At 38.0% G+C, this 25,017-nt stretch overlaps 1 protein-coding gene across 1 annotated transcript in view; it reads left to right on the top strand.

The window, feature by feature from the left end:
* The first annotated feature begins 6,271 nt into the window (after positions 1-6,271).
* Positions 6,272-25,017, top strand: part of hcn2b (hyperpolarization activated cyclic nucleotide-gated potassium channel 2b) — a 107,495-nt gene continuing 88,749 nt past the window's right edge. The window contains exons 1-2 of the mRNA XM_067968719.1: positions 6,272-6,942; positions 20,657-21,080. Of these exons, the coding sequence (XP_067824820.1) occupies positions 6,272-6,942; positions 20,657-21,080 (1,095 nt within the window). The remainder of the gene's footprint in view (positions 6,943-20,656; positions 21,081-25,017) is intronic.

Here is a 25,017-nt window from a genome sequence, read left to right as displayed (position 1 = left end):
CTTGAGCCCGCCTCTTCTTTAACGACATGATTTTACTTAGTTATATCATCTACAAGCATGAGGTCAGCATTCACATTTTTGCTGCTAGCTCTCCACCACTTCCCTCAAGTGTCTCTTTGTTGTCAGAATGCTTGCCCAACAGCAAGTCTTGGATGAGTCTAAACTTCCTCCAGGTTAATGTCAAGAAGACACAAAAGAACTAAATAATATTAACACTGATATCTTTGGCTTCCAGCCTTGAGGTGGAAATTTTATGATAGAAGAAGCAATAAAAGCAGGAATCTAGACATCCCATCTCCCATTCTTTCACTTTGTTCCTTTTTGGCATCTTCTAGTCCTTGTGTGTTCCTCTAAAGTTGAGGACATCCTAATGGATTATCTAATAATCCTTGTAATCTGCAACCAAAATATCTGTTATTGATTATGTTGATTACAGTTACACAGTTGACTGAAAAATTAAAGCTTTTCAGTTCCAACTTGATTTTGTTATACAGAGTGCATGGTTCAGAGATTGGTTAACTTTTGTATTTTCAAACCAGATAGCTTGTTACTGTAGTTCCAAAATGTACTTTTCATGTTAACTTATTCAAAATCCACACTGGACTGTAAAGAATAAAATGTTTGTACTAATAAAAAAGAGCCAGGTGGGGCATTTTTCATTCTTACATTGATATATGAACTAGCTGTGTACCTACTTCATACTTGTCCCTTGCCAAAGACTAAATAGTCTTTCAGCAATGGTCCAGTGAGCACTCTAGTGATGCCTATTTTAGATTGAAGATGCTGAATGTTGGACTATTATAGGATGCACATAAAGCTTGCAATAGCCTTAATTTTACAGTCTTTCTTAAATAAGCTGATCAATCACAGAAATATAGCAGTTGAAATTATGGTCATAAACAGTACCACCAACATTAGGTAAACTATTCAGAAAAGTGTTTATGCAAGTGTATACTAAATAATTTTGTGTATAATATTGAACCAAATATTAGTAAACAACATCAGTGAAATTATTCATAGAACCTATGTGAATCTCGTTCACTCTACGAAAGGCACAGTTAAAAAACAGACCGGCATTCCTGTAACACCTTATCTCATGCTTCACATGTAAGGAATTGCTTTGAAGTGCAGTGACTTTTGTTATGTAGATAACACAACTTCAGATTCCACATGTACGCTGACGACACTCAGCTCTACCTAACCACCACCTCTCTCGACCCCTTCACTGTCTCTCATTTGTCACATGGCTTGTCTGGCATGAGCAAAAATTTCCTCCAACTAAATATTGGGAAGACCGAAGCCATTGACTTTGGTCTCCGCCGCAAACTCCGTTCCCTGGCCACTGTCTGAGGCTGAACCAGACTGTTCGCAACCTTGGCGTCCTATTTGACCCTGAGATGAGCTTCCATCAACATATCCACTCCATTACCAAGACTGCCAACTTCCACCTCTGTAACATTGCCTGTCTCCGCCCCTGCCTCAGCTCATCTGCTACTGAAACTCTCGTCCATACCTTTGTTACATGTAGACTTGACTATTCCAGTGCTCTCCTGGCTGGCATCCTATCTTCCACCCTATATAAACTTGAGCTCATCCAAAACACTGCTGCCCGTATCCTAACTTGCACCAAGTCCCGTTCTCCCATCGCTCCTGTGCTCGCTGACCTACATTGGCTCCCAGTCCGGGAACACCTCAATTTTAAAATTCTCATCCTTGTTTTCAAATCCTTCCATGGCCTCACCCCTCCCTATCTCTGTAACCTCCTCCAGCCCTACTACCCTCCGAGATCTCTGCGCTCCTCCAATTCTTGCACATCCCTGATTTTAATCGCTCCACCATTGGTGGCCGTGCCTTCAGCTGCCTAGGCCCTAAGCTGTGGAATTCCCTCCCTAAATCTCTCCACCTCTCCACCACGCTCTCCTTCTTTAAGACGCTCCTTAAAACCTACCTCTTTGACCAAGCTTTTGGTCACCTGTCCTAATACCTCCTTATGTGGCTCGGTGTCAAATTTTGTTTGATAACGCTCCTGTAAAGCGCCTTGAGATGTTTTACTTCGTTAAAGGCGCTATATCAATACAGGTTGTTGTTTTGTTGTTGTTTTTTGTTGTTGTAGACAATCACAGCAGCCATAAAGGAGAACTCTCTGCTCTTCAAATAACACCATGAGATTGTCAACCTCTACCTGAGCATGATGTGGAGATGCCGGTGATGGACTGGGGTTGACAATTGTAAACAATTTTACAACGCCAAGTTATAGTCCAACGATTTTATTTGAAATTTACAAGCTTTCGGAGGCTTCCTCCTTCCTCAGGCCACATTTACCTGAGGAAGGAGGAAGCCTCCGAAAGCTTGTAAATTTCAAATAAAATTGTTGGACTATAACTTGGTGTTGTAAAATTGTTTACAATTGTCTACCTGAGCAGGCAGACAGGGCTTTGGCTTAATGTCTCATTCAAAAGAAAGCGCCTTTAACAATGCAGCACTCCCGCAGTACTACATTCAATTATGTGCTCAATTTATGGAGTGAGATTTGAACCCAGAACCTTCTGACTCAGAGGCAAAAGTGCGATCAACTGAACCAAGCAGATAATCAATAAAGTACACGTAGGATAGATTCTTCCTATTAAACTAATTGAGCCAACAAAATAATTCCATATAACTCATATGCTTCCAATGGATTGTGGTCAAAGAGTTGGTTAATCTTGAGGCCATTTGCAAAGTAGCATAAACTACAACTCTGTCACTCTCATAACATATTGCAAGTAGATACAACTCCAGTGCATGATAGTTTAAAAATAATCTGGCTCTGAATTTCTGCTGGGCCAGAAAGTCCTAAGCCGTACAGGAGTGCAATATGGCCACAGGTTGGCTCTCGAGCAGCCTGCCAGCACCACTTTTCCTCCTCTGCCAGGCACTCATATTGATGTGGGCATCTGGAGGATATATTCAAATTACGTTGCCATGAGTGCTCCAGCAGGGTCATTGGCATCTATTCTGCCGCACTTCCACCAGCTGAGCAAGGCTGTGGAATTTTGTTCCCTCTGTCTTTATCTTTATTGAGGCATCAAGTGGGGCTCACAATTATTTTCTGGAGAACTCAACTTTTCACAGTTAGAAAAATATACTGTAATCACTGTCCATTTGAGTCATGTACAACTAAAAAGGATCTAATAAGTCTAGCCTTGCTTAAGGATTTGAAGGAGCGTTGTCTTCATGACATAAATACTTGGCAATCCTTTTTGTTATTTAACAGTAATAAAGATCCAAAAGAATTATTGCTCATCTTTGGCATGATGGCATCACCCCTAAGTGACATGAAGATGTGTTTCAACATAAATTGTATCACTTTGTTGCAAGTTTATAAAGAAACAAAAACAATTCTAATCATTTTCCTGTAAATTCTAAATATTTTCTTTAAAGTAAAAAAGCAATTATTGGGAAAATAGGTCCAATCTAAGTAACTGACTAGATAAGGTGTAAAAACAGCTCATTCCAGAGTTTCATTAGGGGGGAGATGGTGGTAAAAGTGAGCAATGTTGTGACATTGGAAATAGGGGGTCTTGGTGGTATCTAGGCTGTAGAGTTTGAAGCTCAGCTCAGGATCAAACAGAACACCAAGGTTGCTTCCATAAAGATCAGCCTGAGTGAGCTGCCAGGAAGAGAGATGGAGTCAGGGCTGAGGTCCTGGATTTTTGATGGTTGTTGAACACCATGGTATAAGGACATTCTTGCTCATTCAGGACTTGAAATTGGCTAAGCAAAAGGCAGCATACATATGGTGGAAGAGTCAAGCTTGGTAGCAGAGGGTTCAATCTAGATGTCCTCAGCATATATGTGAAAGCTGACCCCATGCCTATGAATGATGTCACCACAGGGCAGCTTGTAGATGAGTTAGCTGATCTTGGTCAGTGTAGAGATGGAGGCAATTGGGCTCAATGTTTGAGCTACAAAGAACAATTAATGAAATTAGCCAGGATTCCTATTCCTGAGCACTTTTGGAAATTATTAGTGTGTGAAAATCAGGTTGCACTCAGATTGTACTCAGCTGTGATGTCCCCACGGTAAAACAGCCTATTAACATTCACTGTCTAGGCTTACATATGCAGATTGTCCAGTTAGATAAGGTACCAGGGGCTCCTGGCACTCATAGAATCATTCTCCAACACAAGTCACCATCTTCAGGACAAGAGGGAGGAAAGGGGAGGAAATTAGGGGAAAAAAATCAAATTGGTTCACAGTATTGTTGGAAATTCAATAAACCAATTTACAATCAGGTCTCAACTCAAACTGATAAGTATCCAATTCTTATGATTTTTCTACTTCACAGACTGGAAATACCTGATTGAAATATAAGATCTAGCTCAATTTTTGGAAAGAAAATCAAGCCTAAATGTATAAATTTTATCTTAGTTCAAATCCCAATTGGTTCTTGGTATATTTCAATTCAAAAACTGTTTTCTAAACAACATACTATTTTAAAATTGTCATATTAGTTTTGATTATATTCCAAAATTATTTTTGAGTACAGTATTAAATTTTACAGAATATGCTTTATTCTACAATAATGTCCAAAAATTAGATTTGTTATTTTAAAATTATCTTTAATGCAAATTTAGATTTATTAATTTTATTTGTAAAAAAAAATGACGATAAAAATTCCTATTTGATTTGAATCACAGAATTACAAAAGTAATAATTAAGTTCCACAAATATAACTTGCTTTTTAATTTTACTTTACTTGAAAAACATCATGATATTACTATTCTCTAAAATCCAATATATCATAGAACAATGTAAACTCCTTGGACATTCTGACACATCCTATTCCCGTGGCTTTGAAGCACAACATTAACCCTATAGATAAGAGGCATATTTGCATAGATATTGCAAGTCCAATAGTCGATGTGGGCATATAAAATTTATTCTGTGACTATCCAATATGAATTGAAGCCAGAAAGTAGAGTTAAACATAGCAACATGAGAAAGCAAGAAAGCCTCAAAAATGATTAATAGAAGGAAATGAAAATGACTACTGCATTTAGGATTTTTTTGCATTCCAGTGGATGGGATAACCGTGTTGGCTATTAACCTGCAGCAGGTATAACATTTTCCTGGTCTAGTGTAACCAGTAATGTAGAAGTTAGAGAATTACAAAACTAATAAGTAACGCGTCGCCCTGGCTAAGAGTGGAGAGGTCAAGTGGACAGTCAGTCAGTCTGTCACCTGACGCTACTGCAGTGCACATCAACAGGACTGGGCGAGGTCACCCTCAGAGGCATGGAAAAAATATTCGTTTGGAAACGACTATAGCAAATTGTGTAATTTTAAGATAGTTAGTACTTTATATTAATCCTTAAAGTATAATGCTGGATCATTTCAGAAATTGGTTTAATTTTTGATGGGCACAGACTCCAGGAGGATCTATTACATTCACCCAAAGGTGCCTTTGACCTTTGCTGTAGGTGCCCTCCAGCGACTACTTTGTAACTTCACACAGTATGATTTTTAAGTCAAGTTTCTGCTAACCCGTTAAGCTGTCTCCTACCTACGCGATGTCACACTTCTGCCAACTGTTGTAGCCCAAAGGCAGAAACTGCGTTATCCAATTGAGATTTTACCTATGTACTGTGTATGAATTAAAAATTTTAAAAAGGCTGCAGTAACATTACTATTCCAGGTGGATGCACAGTTTTAGCGGCCTCTATAACGTTTGGGTGGCGGCTGGTCACGTTTTTATGAAGCTTTCCTTTCCCTGCCATATTAAGAACTGGAGTTGTGGACTAAACACATACATTGATAAGAAATGTCTAAGCATTACATGTAATTGAAATGTATTTCCTTTTGTAGATGCATTTAAAAGGCAACCAATGTCAAACAGTCGCGCGAGGGCGCTAAATAAATAGTTCTTTGTTTTAAAATATTTTTCTACGGGTAAGCTTAAATTCTCCCATGCAAAGTATTGTAGGTGTTTTACTTTAATTGTACAAGGGCACCATCCGCAAGAATGCCTCAACAATAAATAAAAAGCACAAAAAAATGTCAATGAGTTTTCACATCTAAATATATTTTTAAAAAGGGACATCTTAAGGTGGACGGGGGTTGGTTTCGGGGAGCTCCCTCTTAAAATACACCTTAGTGGGTCGGTTAACCTTCTCCAAAAGGAAGGACTAGGACACCATGTCCCCGGCTCCATGCGCCGTTTAAGTAAAAATGTCACGTACACGAAGCTCAGAACACGTCAAAGCTTACCTCTCCAACCATTTGAGCATCCATGGACAAATTGCGTCCTGCCATGCGAAGAAGGCTGTACAGCCTGCCCCAGCATATAGGTCCCAAAACAAGCATCATGGACGAAGACGACGAGACTGAGGAGGACACCCGCAGCAAAAGCATTAGGATGAAAGCGATGCCATCCCCCCCAGGAGGGGGAGCCGGCCGAGGATATAATAATAATGACAATAAGCAAGGGGAATCGAACCAGGGAGAGGTAGAGACAGTCGTGAGCATGAAATGCAACACGAACGGGGATTGTAGGATGACCCAGGGAAGCCAATCTTCTATCAATAGGGCAGAGCACGAAAGGAGCGAGGAGAAAAAGGCTGCCATGGAGGGAGGAGGAGGTTGCTCCCACAACGAAGAGAAGAAAGAAACCAAAGTGTCTTTCTCTGCGGCGCCCAGCAGAAAATCATCCCAGCTTCAGCAGCAGGAGAGGAATTCTGTCGGCTTCTTGAAATCGGAAGGTGCTGAGCAGATACTGCCCGAGGATGGAGAGCAGGGATCCAGTCAGGCCAGCTTTATGCAGAGGCAGTTTGGGGCCATGCTCCAGCCGGGGGTTAACAAGTTTTCCCTGCGTATGTTTGGGAGTCAAAAGGCTGTGGAAAGGGAACAGGAGAGAGTGAAATCGGCCGGAGCATGGATTATCCACCCTTACAGTGACTTTCGGTGAGTGCTGCAATAGAGGGCACTAGCTCTCAGGTATTAAAAATGATATAAACATATATCTGTATATAAGTCTGTACCAATTGAGTCAGTTGTTACTTGTAATATCGAAGGTCGATGTTTTGACATTAATATGTTCAATAGTTCTTTGGTAACAATCCCCCAATATGGAAATTAAAGAGATTATTTAATAAGCAACCTTTAAACGAAAACCAACCAAAAATCTGGACAGCCCCATCAATACACCCAGTAGTGCTGGAGGTTGTGTGTTTTTTAAGAGTGGATCTGGTTTTGTTCTCTGAAAGACGCCGCAGAGCTGCAATGGACGGGGGTTGTCGTCTATTCCAAAGGAGCAACATTTTTATGCTTCTGCCGAGTTATCAGGCAGTGCAGGTGGTCCCAGCGACAGTAAGATTACTGACTTAACTTCTCGGGAGCCAATATCAGTGAAACAAATCACATATTAAGACTGGGCCATGCTGCAATTGTACAATCGTTTCCTTTCAAAGTATTTATACCTGTTAATAAATGTGCACAAATTATAGTATAATAATAAAAATCGTGCGTAACAAATTAAATATTTGTATGAAGGGATTAAGCACTGTAGATACAATCTGAGGAGGTGACCTAGCGTTTTGTTTTTGGCACGGAAACATTTCCGAGCGTTTGTTGCGTCTATGTCCTTAGGCAGTGTTATCCACATCATCCCGCCCCTTTACAAGATGAGGCATTTTATCACCACTACTTCAGGATGGGGGTGGGAATGACGTGTGTTTGTCTGTTGGGGAAGAAGAAGGTGCTTTCTGTTATCACCATTACAGGCTACTTAAAAAAAAACTTTGTTTTATGCAGTCCTGGTCCCTGCGAACAAAACAATTTACCGGTTTCTAGTCCAATGGGGAAGAAGTAAATCTTTATCAATTCGTGGACTAAGCTTGGAGTTATACTGCAACTCAAACCGGTGTGAGGTGACCCCCTCCCCCCGGAAGATCCTACACCTTACTTTAGAGGTCTCCGAAATTTTACTGTCATTTTTCTATTGCACACAATTTTTTTAAAAAAGCTGTATAAACAATTCTCCCGTGTCCTGGTTCAAAAAATATCGTCTATTTTGATAGATCTCGCTCAAAAGATAAACACATCACCACAAGTTTAAATAGGGTTGCAATCTTTCACTATTTGTGATAATCAATGTCACTCCTAACATGTCCTGGTGTTAAAATTAGACTTTCATTTTCATCTGAAAAAACCCAACACATTATTGTTCACTCTTTCTAGACTTTCTTAGCATAGTTCAATTCTTATTCATATTTTAGTCTATTTACCTAACACTTGTACCTATGAAAGAATGGCTTACTTATGGCTGTTACCACAATTATTAATGATTTCAGACCATGCAATGTCATCAATTTCTCCGCTAATTTAATTGTATTCATTTTGGTACTTTCCTTCCCAACCCCCACTAAAGTATGGTACAAACCAAGTCATGGACTTCTGAGTGGTGAATTAACCAATAAATTGATGAATTTGTGTAATGTTATCCTTTAGACTCAGATTACTTACTTCCCAGCAAAAATCTTTGGGTATTTTCTGTAAACCATCCTTTGTCCTCTTTGGGTCCAGTAATACATATTAAGTATGCTTGTTTCCAGTTGTGAGAATTATTGAAACATTTCACACACCTCATATCCACGACTGTAGTGTCTTGCACATGTTTTGCACAGATATAGGAATTCCGTGAGGATGCTTTTTCTCCCCTTCTTATCTCATTGCTTCTTTCTATTAATAATCTCTAACTCATCCGAGTTATAACATGTAAAATGCTTTCTAGGCTACCATCCTTTTTTTCTTTCCATATGGAGAATATAGAGAAGATTGTGTGGGAATTATATATTCAACAAATACTGTATTCAGTCATTTACAGATTCTCAACAGTTGGTAATTAATTTACCATACTAATTATTTCACAAACTTCATTTGCATTATGCTTTTATAAATGATTCAGTTGTTCGTCTTTTTAAGGCTTAGATGTGTTGCTGGTAGAGCAGTATACCATAGTCTCACTTAGATCTGCTGTAACTCATGCTTCTTTGATGATGATTGAGCTGTGGTCATGTTTGATTGGAAAGCCGGTTTCATAGACTGAGAGAAAGCAAGGGCGATCACATAGAATTGAAGAGGGAGGGTCAACTGGTAATTACCAAGGTATGTCGTCTGAAAACTAATAAGGAAGATTTTATCCCTTTTAGAAGGTTGTCTTTTAGTATAGGATTGAGATGTTTATTCTATATGTTATGTTTGTTTTTGTTTTGATACTCAATAACATCAATTAAATATAATTTATTTGTTGCCATCTCGTTTTGGTAACAATGAGTGTAGGGAACATTCTCAAATATTGAGGGTTATGCAGTGTGTGTGTGTGTGTGTGTGTGTGTGAAAGAGAGAGAGAGAGAGAGGGACAGATGCACGCTGAATGCAACTTTGGGCCCTAGTGAGATCTCAGTGGAGTTGTTGCTGGCATGACATACTGCAGCAATGGGAATATTTTACTAAAGCCACTGAAAAATAATAACTGCTAAGTGTTCAATGTATGTGGTGCGTGATAAATAGTTGCATGGGCGACAAATATGTTATGGCTAATTTGTCATGATTTTGCTTTTCATATAGAATCATAGAAGCATACAGTACAGAAGGCCATTCAGCCCTTTGTGCCTGTGCCAGTTCTTTGAAAGAGTTATCCAATTAGACCCATTCCCCTGCCCTTTCTCCATAGCTCTGTAATTTTTTTCCCTTCAAATATTTATCCAATTCCCTTTTGAAAGTTACTATTGAATCTGCATCCACCTTTCAGGTAGTGCATTCCAAATCACAACAACTCGCTGCATAATTTTTTTTTCCCTCATCACCTTAAATCTGTGTCCTCTAGTTACCAACCCTTCTGCCACTGGAAACAGTTTCTCCTTATTTACTCTATCAAAACCATTCATGATTTTGAACACCTCTATCAAATCTTCCCTTAACCTTTTCTGCTCTATGGAGAACAACCACCAGCTTCTACAGTCTCTCCACATAACTGAAGTCCCTCATCCCTGATACCATGCGAGTAAATCTCTTCTGAACCGTCTCCAAGTCCTTGGCATCCTTCCTAATGTGTGATGCCCAGAATTGAACACAATACTTCAGCTGAGGCCTAACCAGTGTTTTATAAAGGTTTAGCATGACTTCCTTGCTTTTGTACTCTATGCCACTATTAATAAACCCCAGGATCCCATATGCTTTTTTAACAGCCTTCTCAACTTATCCTGCTACCTTTAAAGATTTGTGTACATACACCCCCAGGTCTCTCTGTTCCTGCATCCCCTTTAAAATTGTATCATTTAGTTTATATTGCCTCTCCTCATTCTTCCTACCAAAATGTATCACTTCACACTTCTCTGCGTTAAATTTAATCTGCCATGTGTCTGCCCATTTTAACAGTCTGTCTTTGTCCTATTGAAGTCTGTTACTATCCTCCTCATTGTTTATTACAGTTCCGAGTTTCATGTAATCTGCCAACTTTGATATTATGCCCTGCATACCCAAGTCCAGGTCATCAAAATGAGCAGTGGTCCTAATACCGACCCTGAGGAACACCACTGAAAACTTCCCTCCAGTCTGAGAAACAACCATTCACCACTGCTCTCTGCTTTCTGTCCCTTAGCCAATTTCATATCCTTGCTGCCACTATCCCTTTAATCCCATGGGCTTTAAGAACATAAGAGCATAAGAAATAGGAGCAGGAGTAGGCCATACAGTCCCCTGAGCCTGCTCTGCCATTCAATAAGATCATGACTGTCCTTTGCAGACTCTTTGTGTCCTCCTCACAGCTTATTCTCCCACCGAACTTTGTATCATCAGCAAACTTGGATACATTACACTCGTTCCCTTCATCTAGGTCATTAACACAGATTGTAAATAGCTGAGGCCCAAGCACTGATCCTTGCGGCACCCCACTAGTTACAGCCTGCCAACCTGAAAATGACCCGTTTACCCTACTCTCTGTTTTCTGTCCGTTAACCCAATCCTCTATCCATGCTAATATATTACCCCCAACCCCATGAACCCTTATCTTGCGTAACATGTGGCACCTTATCGAATGTCTTTTGAAAATCCAAATATACTACATCCACTGGTTCCCCTTTTTCTACATTGCTTTAATTTTGCTTACAAGTCTATTACATGGTACTTTGTCAAATGGCTTTTGAAAGTCCATATACATAGCATCGACCACATTACCCTTATCAACCCTCTCCGTTACTTCATCAAAGAACTCAATCAAGTTAGTCAAACATGATTTGCCTTTAACAATATATTTACATTAAATGTGACTATTAAGTGTCTGTGAATCAAAATTGAAAGTTAATCTATTACACTACATTTTTCTAGAATAAAACTGACCACAGAACATCTAAGGGCATAATTGATCACGTACAAAAATGTTGAACAAATGAACAGTTAGTGACATTAAAATTTCAATCACTGTTTTGTATTATATCCTTATTATATTCTATATATTAATTTGTTCAACAGAAACAAAGTAGAACCCTTCTGTAATGAAATTATATGTCACAATAAAATGACGATTGTACTGTAAAGGGAACATGTCAGGTACAAAACTGACATTAAATCAGAATCAGACAGAGATGAACAAGATGAAGAATTACATTCATCTTAATGATTTGGATCCCCACATTTTGATCTTTGTTCAACATAATTCTATGGCACTTCCAAAAATAATTCTAATTTAAGAAAGTGTCCTCAGGAGATTCAACAATGCATTGAGATTAAATGTTTTATTAAAAGCGGCATTTCTTTCTATTATACCAGTAATGAATGTTTCAGCATTTTAATGCTGGTATAGGGGGGCTAAGAGATGATTAAAGATATAGGTGTAAAGTGCAACCCCCTATTCTAGCATAAACACACTGAAGCTCTAATTATCAACATTAATAGATAATGGCTGTTTAGCAATGCATTAATCCCTGTCAACTCATAAATTGTTTCATTTATTTCACTAATGATCTATGAGATACATTCTAGTTTCTAGAATATTGCTAAACAATGAAAGTATTTCACTAGCTTATAAGGAGATTTTGATTAGAACAGTAGCTGTTGCATGCCCAATGAATTGGAATGTTGGAATTTTTCACTGTATCTAATTCTGGTAAAAGGAAATTCAACTATAATATGTAATACTTCACTTGATTAAGAGCAGTATGGTGGCCCGACATGTTAGGGAAGGAATGCATTCTATGACACAGTACTAAGGTCTTCCCCACAATTCCAAATCTCAGGTATGCTACCAGTAAAGACAAGAAGTGCAGGCAAAGTGCTGCAGCAAAGTGAATTGTTAAATTTAAGCAATCATAGCCAGCTTGGTTAGTGAGTCTAAGCATAGAGCCATCTAGAGCATAAGATGAGCAATTACCTATATATAGCCCTAGCCACTATGAAATGCTGGAGAACAGTGATGAAACCGGTAGATACTTATTGTAAATAAAGGTTAAGATGGATTTCCTTTTTTCTGTGTATAGAAAAGTTGTCAACATGCTTATAAAGAACGTTTTGTTGGTTTTAGCACTCAAAGGAAATCTACCCCCATTCTCCTAGAGAATTAATGTGCAAGGGGCAGGACACTTAGAGATGGTTAAGGGAAGATTGTTTTAATAACTTGACTGCACATGTGTGTGCATGTATATAAACACGCACACCAATCAAAGTAAACTTCAAGACCTTCCAACTAATCTATAATCTCACAGAGATCTTAAAACATTCTTCAACCACAATTGCTGTTCAGCATTATGATAATGCTCTTTTATAGTTTGAGCTTAAATCTTATATATAAAGTGTAATAGTACTGATTTAATGCCTGGGTACTATGGGCAATGTATAGTAAATATTCAAACAAAGCCTCTTTTGTCAATATCAGCCTGTGACCAGGAGAACATATTTTAAAACTCCACAGTTGCTATGGCTTTATTTCTCTGTAGATTGGCATGTTTGGTCAGAAGCAGGGTGCCATGTAGCCACAGATTTGTAATTTGAAAAGCTAATACAAATAACATCATAATGGTGCTCCTTCAAATGTGTATACTTTCCACAATTATAGTAAACTATTAGAACAACAACAAATTTCATTTATATAGCACATTTAATGTAGTAAAATGTTCCAAGGCGCTTCACAGGAGTGTTATCAAACAAAATTTGACACCGAGTCACATAGGGAGATATTAGGACAGATAACCAAAAGCTTGGTCAAAGAGGTAGGTTTTAAGGAGCGTTTTAAAGGAGGTAAGAGAGGTAGAGAGGAGGAGTGGGAGGTTGGAGATGGGGTGGCAGTTTGCAAGGACAGGGGGGTCAAGGGCGGGTTTTTTGAGGAGGGGGGTTATGACAGCAGGTTTGCAGGGGAGGAGGACAGTACTTGAGGAGAAGGAACCGTTAACACTATCAGCTATCATGGGGGCCAGGAAGGGAAGTTAGGTGGCTAGCTGTTTGGTGGAAATAGGGTCGATGGGGCAGGAGGTGGACAAGATGAGCTCAGAGAGGGCATAAGAGGAAATAGGACAGAAACAAGAGTTAGATGCGAGTTCAAGGCTAGGACAAGGGGGAACATTGGGGAAGTTGGGCTTGATGGGCTAGGGGAAAGGAGGGAAGAGGCAGAGGCAGCTGAACTGATGGTCTCAATCATGGTGACAAAGAAGTCCATGAGCTCCCCGCACTTGCTGTCGGAGGTGAGGGTGGAGGGGGCAGGGGAGAGGGGTTTAAGAAGATGGTTTGTAGTGGAGAAGCCAGGGATTATTTTTATATTCCAGGATGGTCCTGGAATAGTGAGCAGTTTTGGCAGAGGACAGCACAACCCGATAATGCTTTATGTGGTCCAAGCAGATCTGGTGATTAGTAGCTAAAGCACTTAGCTCCAGCTAGGGCCACATACTCCAGCTGGGGCCTAACCAGTGTTTTATAAAGGTTTAGCATAATTTCCTTGCTTTTGTAGTCTATGCTTCTATTTATAAAGCCAAGGATTCCATATGCTTTTTTAACAGCCTTCTCAACTTGTCCTGCCACATTCAAAGACTTGTGTATTTACACCTCCAGGTCTCTCTGTTCCTTCACCCTCTTTAAAATTGTGCCATTTAGTTTATATTGTATCTTCTCATTCTTACTACTAAAATGAATCACTTCATACTTCCCTGGGTTAAATTTCATCTGCCATGTGTCTGCCTGTTCCATCAGTCTGTCTATGTCCCCCTGAAGTCTGTTACTATCCTCCTCACCGCTTACTACATTTTCCAGTTGTGTATTTGATGCTGAAGCTCGGTGCCTGAAATGAAACGTATTCCATTCCTCAGCGTTAACATTCTTCACCTTGATGAACACGAAATTCGCAAACTATGTATAAAAAAGGTCTCCTTGGAAAGGATAGGGCTTTCCTTCTCCTCTAAGTCACTCTCCTCTGAGTGAAGCTTTTTTTTTTGGTTTTTAATTTATTTTCTGACTAGGTGACAGTCGCCCATCTTCTGGGACAAGTATAAAGTTTCCCACTGTGATAGAAAGACTAAGCAAATGTAAGAGTAAAGGGTATTTAGAATGTATTTTTATTAAAGTGCTTCACCTAGAGACAACCTTGAGACCATTATGCATGTTAACGCGATTTTAGCGTTGTAGGTTATAGCCACATATTGGTTTTCATTTATAGTAGTAGCAGTGAGGCATCTGGGAATTAATTATAATCTTGCCCTCGGTGTTTTATTTGTTTCATTTACACGTTTCATCACAGGAATTGCCTAAGGAATAGTCTAATCTGGCTGGGGGGCTTGGGACTTCCGAATAGCTCTTCAGGTGGGATCTCTTTCTGGTACAGCAGTGCACTGACAGTTGGCGTCTGCTGCAGGAACCTGGGATGTTTGGAGTCTGTACCTACGTGGAGCTGTTTGTGGTGCTGAAACTTGAAGTGCCATCCACTACAAAACTTATCCCTCAGTAGGCTTTTCTCTGCAACGTAAATACTAATACGAATACTGTAGCATCCACTTGGCGATAACAGCTGCAGCTAAGGTCCATAAAGCTGAACAATTCTACTGATAAATTACATTGTACTATTTGAACTGGAGAACTCCATTGCCTGCTGTGTACTTGTCTGACTTTTAAACATAACGGCAATACCAGGGAGTAACTGCAGTGTAATAGTTGCAGGAAATCAATCAAGAAAATTCACATTTGATGTAAATTTGAATATAGGACTCGCAGCTCAAAGCATTGATACTGTGACTGTGTATATTTAATGACTATTTCTATAATGGGGAAAATAATCTAACGCATTTATTTTCTATCGTCTATATACAGTAAAGATGTCCTTTACTGCTCAAGTCTCCTTGCTGTTTTAATCAATGATTTTTTTTTTGTCCTGACGATTAGGCATCGCGACAAAAGAACATTTATGATATAGGATTCAGCGCAACTGGTTTGACCTGAAAGCCCCACATTCGAAGACCAGACACATCATATTTTATAGCTAATTCAAGCCAGCAGAATACAATATCCTTGTGATACATTTCGTTCTTCTGCCGATAGTTATTGGTATTATGTTCTTCGGAAGAAAGCCTGCAGATGTCCTACCAGTCTATCCCTTCTCGGTGAGCTTTACCCGCAGTCAGTCTCTCCTTGAGGCGACCTTGCGGACAAGGAGACACCATCACCTGATCCAGCACAGCTGTAGTAGCTGGAGTACATTGGAGGGTGACCTTAAATCAACGCTGTCAACCACAACCTGTTAAAGATTCATTGCTGCTTTAACCCGGTGATAGGCAGTAGTTCTGTTGTGTGGCATGATTTTCAATATTATATGTATCTTTTAATCATAATTAAGGATATTTCCGTCGGCGTCTCATTACAGTATTTCTGATTGTGGATCTAATAAACGACCTGTGAGTTCTCTCAGTGGGTCCTACTGAATCTATTTTTTTCATGGAAGAATTGATTCGTTCATCTAAACAATGTCATTTTTATTCTTTTCCTCATCATTTCCCCTCACTCTTGTTCATTTACTTTCTTTTATTCAGTTCCCTTTTATCCAGTATACCGTTTACTAATAATTCAAAGTATTTTTGAGCCACAACATTTGAATAATCACAAACATAATTAAGAACATAAATAACTCAGGAAAGTCTAAATTTAGAATTTAAAAAAAATATTTATCAGATAATTTAATTAATGAACTTTGAATTGAGATGAGCACTGATATATTTAATTCTTTATTTTCCCATCAGGTTCCAAACATCCCTATCTCCCTATTTTATATTTTTTTCTCCTTTTCACTTTGATTAACTGTCTCACTTATTAATTATTTTTCTGTTTCCATGATTCTCTTTAATCCTTCTCCATTTTAACTCCATTCATAATTTATCTGCCTTTTATAATTACTATTATTTTTTCCATTGTCGCTGTGATTTGCAGGCCAGTTATATTTGTGTAATGCAAATATGTTTGATTTCACATTGATGCAAAATGCACTGAATAATTTGATGTGAAGTCACCCAAACTGTGTCTAGAAGTCATCTTCAGGAGGTAATCTCACATGATCAGTTTCACACTGGTTGCGGTCTGATTGTAAGTGGTAGAAAATAAAAGTTTTAAGAAGTTCCCTGATGGCCTATTTTTAAAATTAGTTTTAAAATGTTTTAAATGTTAACCAAGAGCCTACAAAGCAGCTGACTCTTTGCTGTCAATTGGCTGAATTAAAGTGACATATACATATACACAAGTGACACATAAGCAGTATAATTTTGGATTACTTGCCTCATATCATTTTTAAATCTTATACCTGTAGTATAACAGTACCCCTTTCTGTCTTTTTTGTGTTGCCCCAGAGATCTCCTGGGTCTGTCTCGAGAATTTTCTGGCTTCTCTCCATTTTTCGGAGCTGGATCCTCACAATATCTTGTCCTGGACACCATAATTTCCTGGTTTTGTTCTCTAAATCCCAGCTTTCGCCCAATATTCTCCTCACTGTGTCTTTATTTTCTGTTGCTGTTCCTCTAAGAGTGCCGTACCTCCCATATCTTTGTCTTAGGTTTGTGCTTTTCTGCCCTGTATGCCCTGCATTAACTCGCTAACATAATCCCACCATGTTGTTGGGATATGATATATACAAATGATGACATTCCCTTTAAACATGCATCAAGATAGATCTCCAGATTACTGCTGTTCAAATCAAGTAGCACAATACCTTTCCTGTTCAAGTCATGTGATTCAGTTGGGGGCAGCCAGCCATCCATTGTTATCAGTCATTCCACCCCACTGGCATTAATAAGATAAAAATATAAAACTGTAAGTAATGTTACTACATATGTTATGTAGTATAACATTTTGCAATGTATGCCACACCAGTAATGCTTTTCAAGTATGAGATAGCAATACACTAAGTTTGCCATCATTGTTTATGATGTCAGCTCAAGCCCTTATATTTTGCTGCCTAATACTGCAAACTGTGTGTTATATGTATGTTAGATGTGCTCACACTTCTAATAGATTACATATACTGTAGAGTTTACCATGCATTTTAACTCTATTAAAAATGGTTGGAGCTGCCAAATTGCTAACAACAGTAAGTTTTACATGGCGTACACTGAGATAAAATTGCAAGGTGGTCTTTGCACAAGCTATGCGAAACTTAATGATACACAATCCACCTGGCAGGGACTGCTAAGTCTTTCATATTTTGTAGTCCTTATATTTTTCAACAAGAAAAGCACCAGCATACCAAATGGATGTAAAGTGTGCAAAAACTTTTCTTAATACTAGTTTTCAACATTTTTTTATTCATTCGTTTGAGAAGAACCTTGCATGCACTTGAGAGGAGGTAATAACATTGTCTGATGGAAGATGAACTATTGTATTTGGAAAATATTTTATGTTTAAATAAAATGATAGATGTATATTGCTTAAAGAGCTAAGAGTATAATAACTACTTGATGAAGTATAATTGGTGCGAGTACAATAACTATGCTTCAGGAGATGAACAATTAATAGGTTGGGGCCTGCAATGTTGATAATGACAGCAGAAAATTGTCCACATTAGACACACTTAGCAGAAACAGTATTCCACAGAAATTTGTGAATTTTGGGTTTCAATAAACCATTGAAGGATATAAACTTAGAAGAGTGTATATTATCTAGAACTTCATTTAAAAACAGTTCACAGCCAAAACATAAAATACATGGTTTCTATCTGTGGGGCTGGTGCTTATGTGATTACATGTATCATTGCAGGTAATAATTCATCTGCTGGCCTGACTGTTCAGAGGTTTGGTAGTTTAATTGATAGTTCACAAAGCCCATGCAAAATATGTTTCATGAGAAATTCCATAAATGTTACTCAGACAGTGTATTTTAACTTGAGCTATGAATTTTATTCTAAAACAAGAATGGGCCAGAAATCACTCCCAAAATAACCATGGAACTCATCAGCGCTCTCAGTTTTTAGTGGTGAATTGAAGAAGCAAGTTCCCGCGTTTGCACATGCGCAGTAAAATGCGAAAATTGTGAATTTGCTCCTAGCGGTTCGCCGGGGATATGGCAGCTTCGAATTAAAGGGCAATCGCACGCTGCAGTCAGATAAATCATTGAAAAAGTGCAAACTTGCTTATCTGCCCAGTGGGAACATAACTAATTATGCCACCAGTTACACTTAAAAATACCAAGTCTAAACCAAGTTTTAAAAGTGCGGTCAGTCTTAATGACTCCCAAACAACTAAAAATTAAATTTTAGAAATGTAGAGTCTCTTATTACTCCTTTTTTTTTTCTTTTTTGGTCATTAAAAAAAATTAAATTAAAAACTGATTTTTAAAAAATTTTCCTTCTGTCTCTTTAATTCAATTATTTCTTTGTTTTTTTATTTAAAAAAATTAAAACTTTTATTTACAATGACATCCAGAATACTAACTTTAAATGAATGAAGTCTGCTTGCCTGCTTGAGCAATGCAGCCTGAATCTGTGGGCGTGACTTCTCTTCCTGACAGATTTTGTGGGCGTGTCTTCTCCTCACAGACGTTTCCAGCCGTGCGGTAACTCACGCTGCGCAGAGGCTGGGTTGATAGCGCACATTTTGTTTAAACTTCAAATTCAAGCAATTGGACGCCACAGAACCCGCAGTAAATATTTTCATTAATTAAATTCGCAGGAGCTGCAGTGAGCATTGCTTTGCCACTCTGTGCGATTTCTGGCTCAATACATTTTAAAAATGATATTCTGCATTTCTTATCGGATTGCGTCTGCTGAAATTATTTTGTGCATGTTTCATGTATAAAGGGGGACGCATGGTATACTGAATTGTACCATAAACCTGAACGTAATAAACTTTTGCACTTACTGGTGTGCCTCAATCCACCTTGTTGCTGTGATTTAGAACTGTTGGTTAGAGACCACCTGGACTATGGGCAGCAACACCTATTCCTCACATCACAAGTAAAAATTTCAATGTACAGCAAGGATTTCTACGCAAAATGGCTGCTCCCAGGATACCAGTAACCAGCACTCTAAAACATAAAAGAAGGTAACGGGGTGACAAGAGAGACCCAGAGAGTAGACACATTTCTCTTCTTAATATTTAGAATAATGGTCCAAATTAATAGAATATGGTCATCCCTGTTGTTTCTCATCTACATAAATGACTGGGATGCATAAACCTGTTGTGAGCTTCTTAAATTTGTAGTTGGAAGGAAGGATACAGTTAAAGTTTTGAAGAAAGACTTCGATTTGTTGTACATTTGGGCAGAAAAGTAGCACATGGGAATAATACTAACAAATGCAAACTATTCCATATTGGAAGAAAGAATGACATCATAGGTATACAACGGAGGGAATTGAATACTTGGACAGGAGACTTTGAAAGGAAACAATGAGTGACATTGCTTTGAATGTCAAGAAAATGTGAAGACACAATTAAGACACATAGTGGTTATGCTGAGATTTTATAATGCACTGTACAGACCTCATTTGGAATATTGTGCACAATTTTGATCACTACAGTTCAAAAGGGACACCCAAGAGAGAGTGCAGAGGAGAGCAACAAGTATGATTCCAAGGGTAAAGGGGGTGAGCTCTGAGGGAAAATTAGAGACCGTAACAGTTCAGAGAGATGAAGGTTAAAGTGTGACTTTATTGAGGTACATAAAGGATTAAATGATAAAGACAAGATAGATCGAATATTACTTTAAGGTCAGTCGGGCCAGTAGAACATGAGCACAAAATTTAAATGAGTGAAAAGCAAATTTAACAAAGTTCTTGGAAAAAAATGTATTTATTCAAAGAGTGATAAAGGTTTGGAACGACGTACCAGGTAAGGTAATGGAATTAAAGTGGAGATCAAAATGCAAGTTAGAGCTAGGTTGGGTTATTTGAAATACTGGAGAGGTGAGCTTGATGGGCCAAATGGCCTTTTCTTGTCCTTGATTTTTTTTAATCTTGTAATAGAATTATAGCATAGGTGAAACATTATAACAATTCATCATTAGTACTATGTGCAGTGTTGAATAAATAATTTTGTTTAACTTGATGTAACTATGTTTCAATGACTCTTTAAGAAATGCCTACAGACTCTCTATTCATAACACTCATATTAAAAGGATGGTAGAAAGGATTTGTTGAGGCTTTTAATTAAATTACTATCTTTCTTTACAGGTTTTACTGGGATTTCACAATGTTGTTGTTTATGGTTGGAAATCTCATAATTATCCCGGTAGGAATCACCTTTTTCAAGGAAGAAACCAGCACTCCATGGATTGTCTTTAATGTCGTGTCTGACACTTTCTTCCTTATGGATTTAGTCCTAAACTTCAGAACTGGAATTGTTATAGAAGATAACACACAGATCATACTGGATCCACAGAGAATTAAGAAGATATATTTAAAAAGCTGGTTTATTGTAGACTTTGTCTCCTCAATCCCCGTGGATTACATATTTTTGATAGTAGAGAGAGGAATCGATTCAGAAGTTTATAAAACTGCCAGAGCGCTACGAATTGTGCGTTTTACAAAAATTCTCAGTCTTTTACGATTATTGAGACTCTCAAGATTGATTAGGTATATCCACCAATGGGAAGAGGTAAGACTATTTTAAAATTAATTTCTTTTACTCATATTCTTTATCATAGTGATTCATCTTTATAGTTGTAGCAATTTAAACATGATGGGGTAGAAATTCAACATCACTACACCAGTTGTACAGGTATTAAACGGGCACGACAATGACAAATTTAGCAATGGGAAGGTCCGCGTCCGATTTGTGTGTGCGCCCGGGCCACGGCTAAATTCGGCAGGACCTTTTTTTTAAGCGGCATTGGTAGCCACCTAGAATGAAGGCATGACCTTATTTCAATATTAAAAATGAGGCTCCTGCACCCATTCCCGAACCCGTTCACAAAATTGGTTTGATGTATGTATCAATTTTTTGTGTTTGTGAATTAATTTGAACACATTTTGCGAGATATTTTTCTATAATAAATCTCAGTGCCGATGAGATAATATGGATGTCCTTCCTACTTAAGTTTGAACATTGGCTTTTGATGAGGGATAGTAATGGTAGAAAAGCTATTTGGAAATAATTTTGATGAATGGCTTCAGGATGTTTAGCAAATTGATCTTGTGAAATTAATCACATTAAGATGATATCATTATCACATGATATATAAGGGATAACACAAAGGCCGAAATGGGCAGTAAGGAAAGTATTTGCATTTATATAGCGACTTTCATGACCTCAGGACATTCCAAAGCGCTTTACAGCCAATTAAGTACTTTTGAAGTGTGGTCACTGTTGTAATGTAGAGAAAAGCGGCAGCCAATTTGTGCACAGCAAGGTCCCACAAATAGCAATGAAATAATGACCAGATAATCTGTTTTAGTGATGTTAGTTGAGGGCTAATATTGGCCAGGACATTAAGAAAAATCCCCTGATCCTCTTCGAATAGTGCCATGGGATCTTTTACGTCCATTTGAGAGGGCAGACGGGACCTCGGTTTAACATCTCAGCTGAAAGACGTATCACATATCCCATTACGTAAGAATTAAAATAACATTGTGAATGCATGCATGAAGATTGTTTTTGTTCAATGAAATTACAATAATGCATTTAAGGGGAACAAGAGGGAGAAAGGAACAGAAGGTTATGCTGATAGGGTTAGATAAAGAGGGGTTGGGAGGAGGCTCGTGTGGAGCATAAACAATGGCATGGACCATTTGGGCCGAATGGCCTGTTTCTGTGCTGTACATTCTACGTAATTCTATGTATAAACATTTTCTTTTACAACATGCTTACAATTTCATTGAATATCAAACAGTGGAAATGTTCACAAATGCATGTACAGTATCACTGCAAATAGTAACTGGAGGCTTTCCTACCCCATAAACCATGAAAACAAAATTCAAGTGGTTTATCAATTTCTTAGTATGCTGCATCCTTGAAACACATTACATCCTGGTGTCACTCTATATAATATTTAGAGGTGTAGTCCAGTTAGGTGGTTTTATTCCATTATTTTTCTCAGCTGTAGGTGCCTGGTTGGAACATGATAGGTGGCAGGCTCCCACAATAAATAGCTGTGATGTAACTTGAACTGATGTCCGATTGTTCCATGTGACTTGAACTCCTGTGATTTGGAGTTTTATTTCATATATTTCATTTATTTTATAGCTTGTTACAGGAGAATTACATACCCTGTAGTATATAACAATTAGTATCTTTATGATGAATATGTAACAAAACTATCCAAACCTGATATCAAATAGAAGAATGGGACTCATTTCCCTATACTTATGTATGCAAAATGTTCAAATAGTGTACTGATCATATAATGTAAGGTAACAGCCTTGGCTCAGTGGTAGCACATTCACCTCTTACTCAGAAGGTTGTGGGTCCAAGGCCTACTCCAGAGCGCATGATGTAGTCTGATACTTCAGTGCAGTACTGATGCCACAAATTCCAGATCTCAACTAGGTGCTCAGGAGTTCATTAGAGGTTAGCTGATTTTCAATATGATTGGATGGAAAATCGGAGGAGGAGTCTCCTTTTGTACACCTTTGAACAGACTCCTGGAGACTGGTTTGTTGCCTGCGCTAGTGGCTGGGAATGGAGTCTAAAAGAGAGGAAGTAAATAAAGTACTTTAAAAAATGAGGATTAAAAATGATAGGATTCATTCCTATGTATAAATCTATAAATGCTAAGAGTGCTCACACTGCACTAGAAGACGAAGATTGAATGTAGTGTAACTGGATTGATAAAGGTTCCTGAAATTCTGCACTTTTAAGCAGGACCGTATTAATTTTATAGAATCATAGAATTTTACAGAAGGAAGCTATTTAACCCATCATACCTGTGCCATTCTCTGAAAGAACTATCCACTTGGTTCACATCCTCTGCCTTGTTCTCATGTCCTATAATTTTTTTCTATTTCAAACACTTATTCAGTTCCCTGGATAGCAGACTAAGTAACTTCACACAAAAGTACAGTAATGTTGCACCATGTAATTTCTAGGTATTGTTTTCAATTGTTTCCTATCATTTTTCTTACCAGATTCATAATGTAATCTCAGATAATAACATTAGCTCTTGCATTCCAATATTAAAAGCATGGTCTTAGCAATAGTACAGACTATATAAAAGTTAAAATAATATTACAGTGAAACAAGTTGGCTGATTATAACAAAAAGTCTTACAAAAAATGTAGCATTCAGTTTGATCTATTTATGGTTCCTTACCTGTTTGACAGTTTAGGAAATACATTTTTATCTCAAAAATATAAGGGTAGAAATCACTATCATTGATGATATTGTACAAATGCTTTGTGTTCTTGTATAAAATTCCTCTTCCTGCTATTTCAATGAAGGGGTTGATCTGTTTATTTTAAATTATTTTATTTTAAATAGATAATGCCCCCATAAAATAATGGACAGAGGAATTTGATACCAGCATTTTTGTATAATAATATTGGCAACAGTAAATTTCTGTCTTATAGTTTTTAAAAATTAAAATTAATATCAAAAAGTAATTATGGGAATATATGTTCAAACACAAAATTTAGCCAACATGAAACTTGTTGTAATTGCAAGTCAGCCTAGTGATTTAGGGGTAGAAGACATATTTATATTTGACTTTGGGATGAGTACATAAAGTTACTCGTGTGTGTAACACATACAAGCTGTGATACCTTTTGCATAGTATGTGGATACAGCTTTGTAAAAAGAAATGATTGCGTGATGGTTGTTTTACTGGATTTTGATGTGAAATCATGAACGATAAACATAAAGTGTAATGTTTTTAAATAAAATGGTGAAGTTTGTACTCATCAAAGTGAGCGATGTTGGAACAGTGAATGGGAACCTTTCTCAATTTGTACATAGAGTATCAGCTGTAGCATCAGTTGGATGCCAAATTAAGGTTCCTCTACACTGCTGCAACAATATGCATTAATCCCAAATTCAGAAGTTTTTCCCTTATTGATATTTCCAGTTCTCACACCAGGTAACCTTGTGACATCTCAGAATATCAGTTTGAGTCAGTTATTGCTTACTTAGGGGCAGTTTTGCACCATGAGCCCAAAAACAAAATTGTCAAAATTTTCTTCAAATGAAACCTTTATAGCTGGCAGGGAGAAGAGACTTACATCTTATCATTCTGGCCTGGATTCAGATCAAGAGGTGAAAAGACATTATAAAGACCCACTGCATCAGCAGTTTATCAAGTTGTCTCTGCATCCTGCCAATCCCTACAAGGCATTGTCAAAGGCACATCGGGTACGGTAGCATAGTGGTTATGTTACTGGACTAGTAATCCAGAGGCCTGGACTAAAATCCAGAGTCATGAGTTCAAATCCCGCCACGGCAGCTGGCGAATTTAAATTCAATTAATTAAATAAATAAATAAATCTGGAATTAAAATACTAGTATTAGTAATGATGGCCATGAAACTACCGGATTGTCGTAAAAACCCATCTGGTTCACTAATGTCCTTCCTTCAGGGAAGGAAACCTGCCGTCCTTACCCG

Source organism: Heptranchias perlo, chromosome 29, assembly GCF_035084215.1.
Source record: "Heptranchias perlo isolate sHepPer1 chromosome 29, sHepPer1.hap1, whole genome shotgun sequence".
Lineage (NCBI taxonomy): Eukaryota > Metazoa > Chordata > Chondrichthyes > Hexanchiformes > Hexanchidae > Heptranchias > Heptranchias perlo.
Note: the sequence above shows the minus strand (reverse complement) of the source record. Positions and strands in the feature narration are given on the sequence as shown.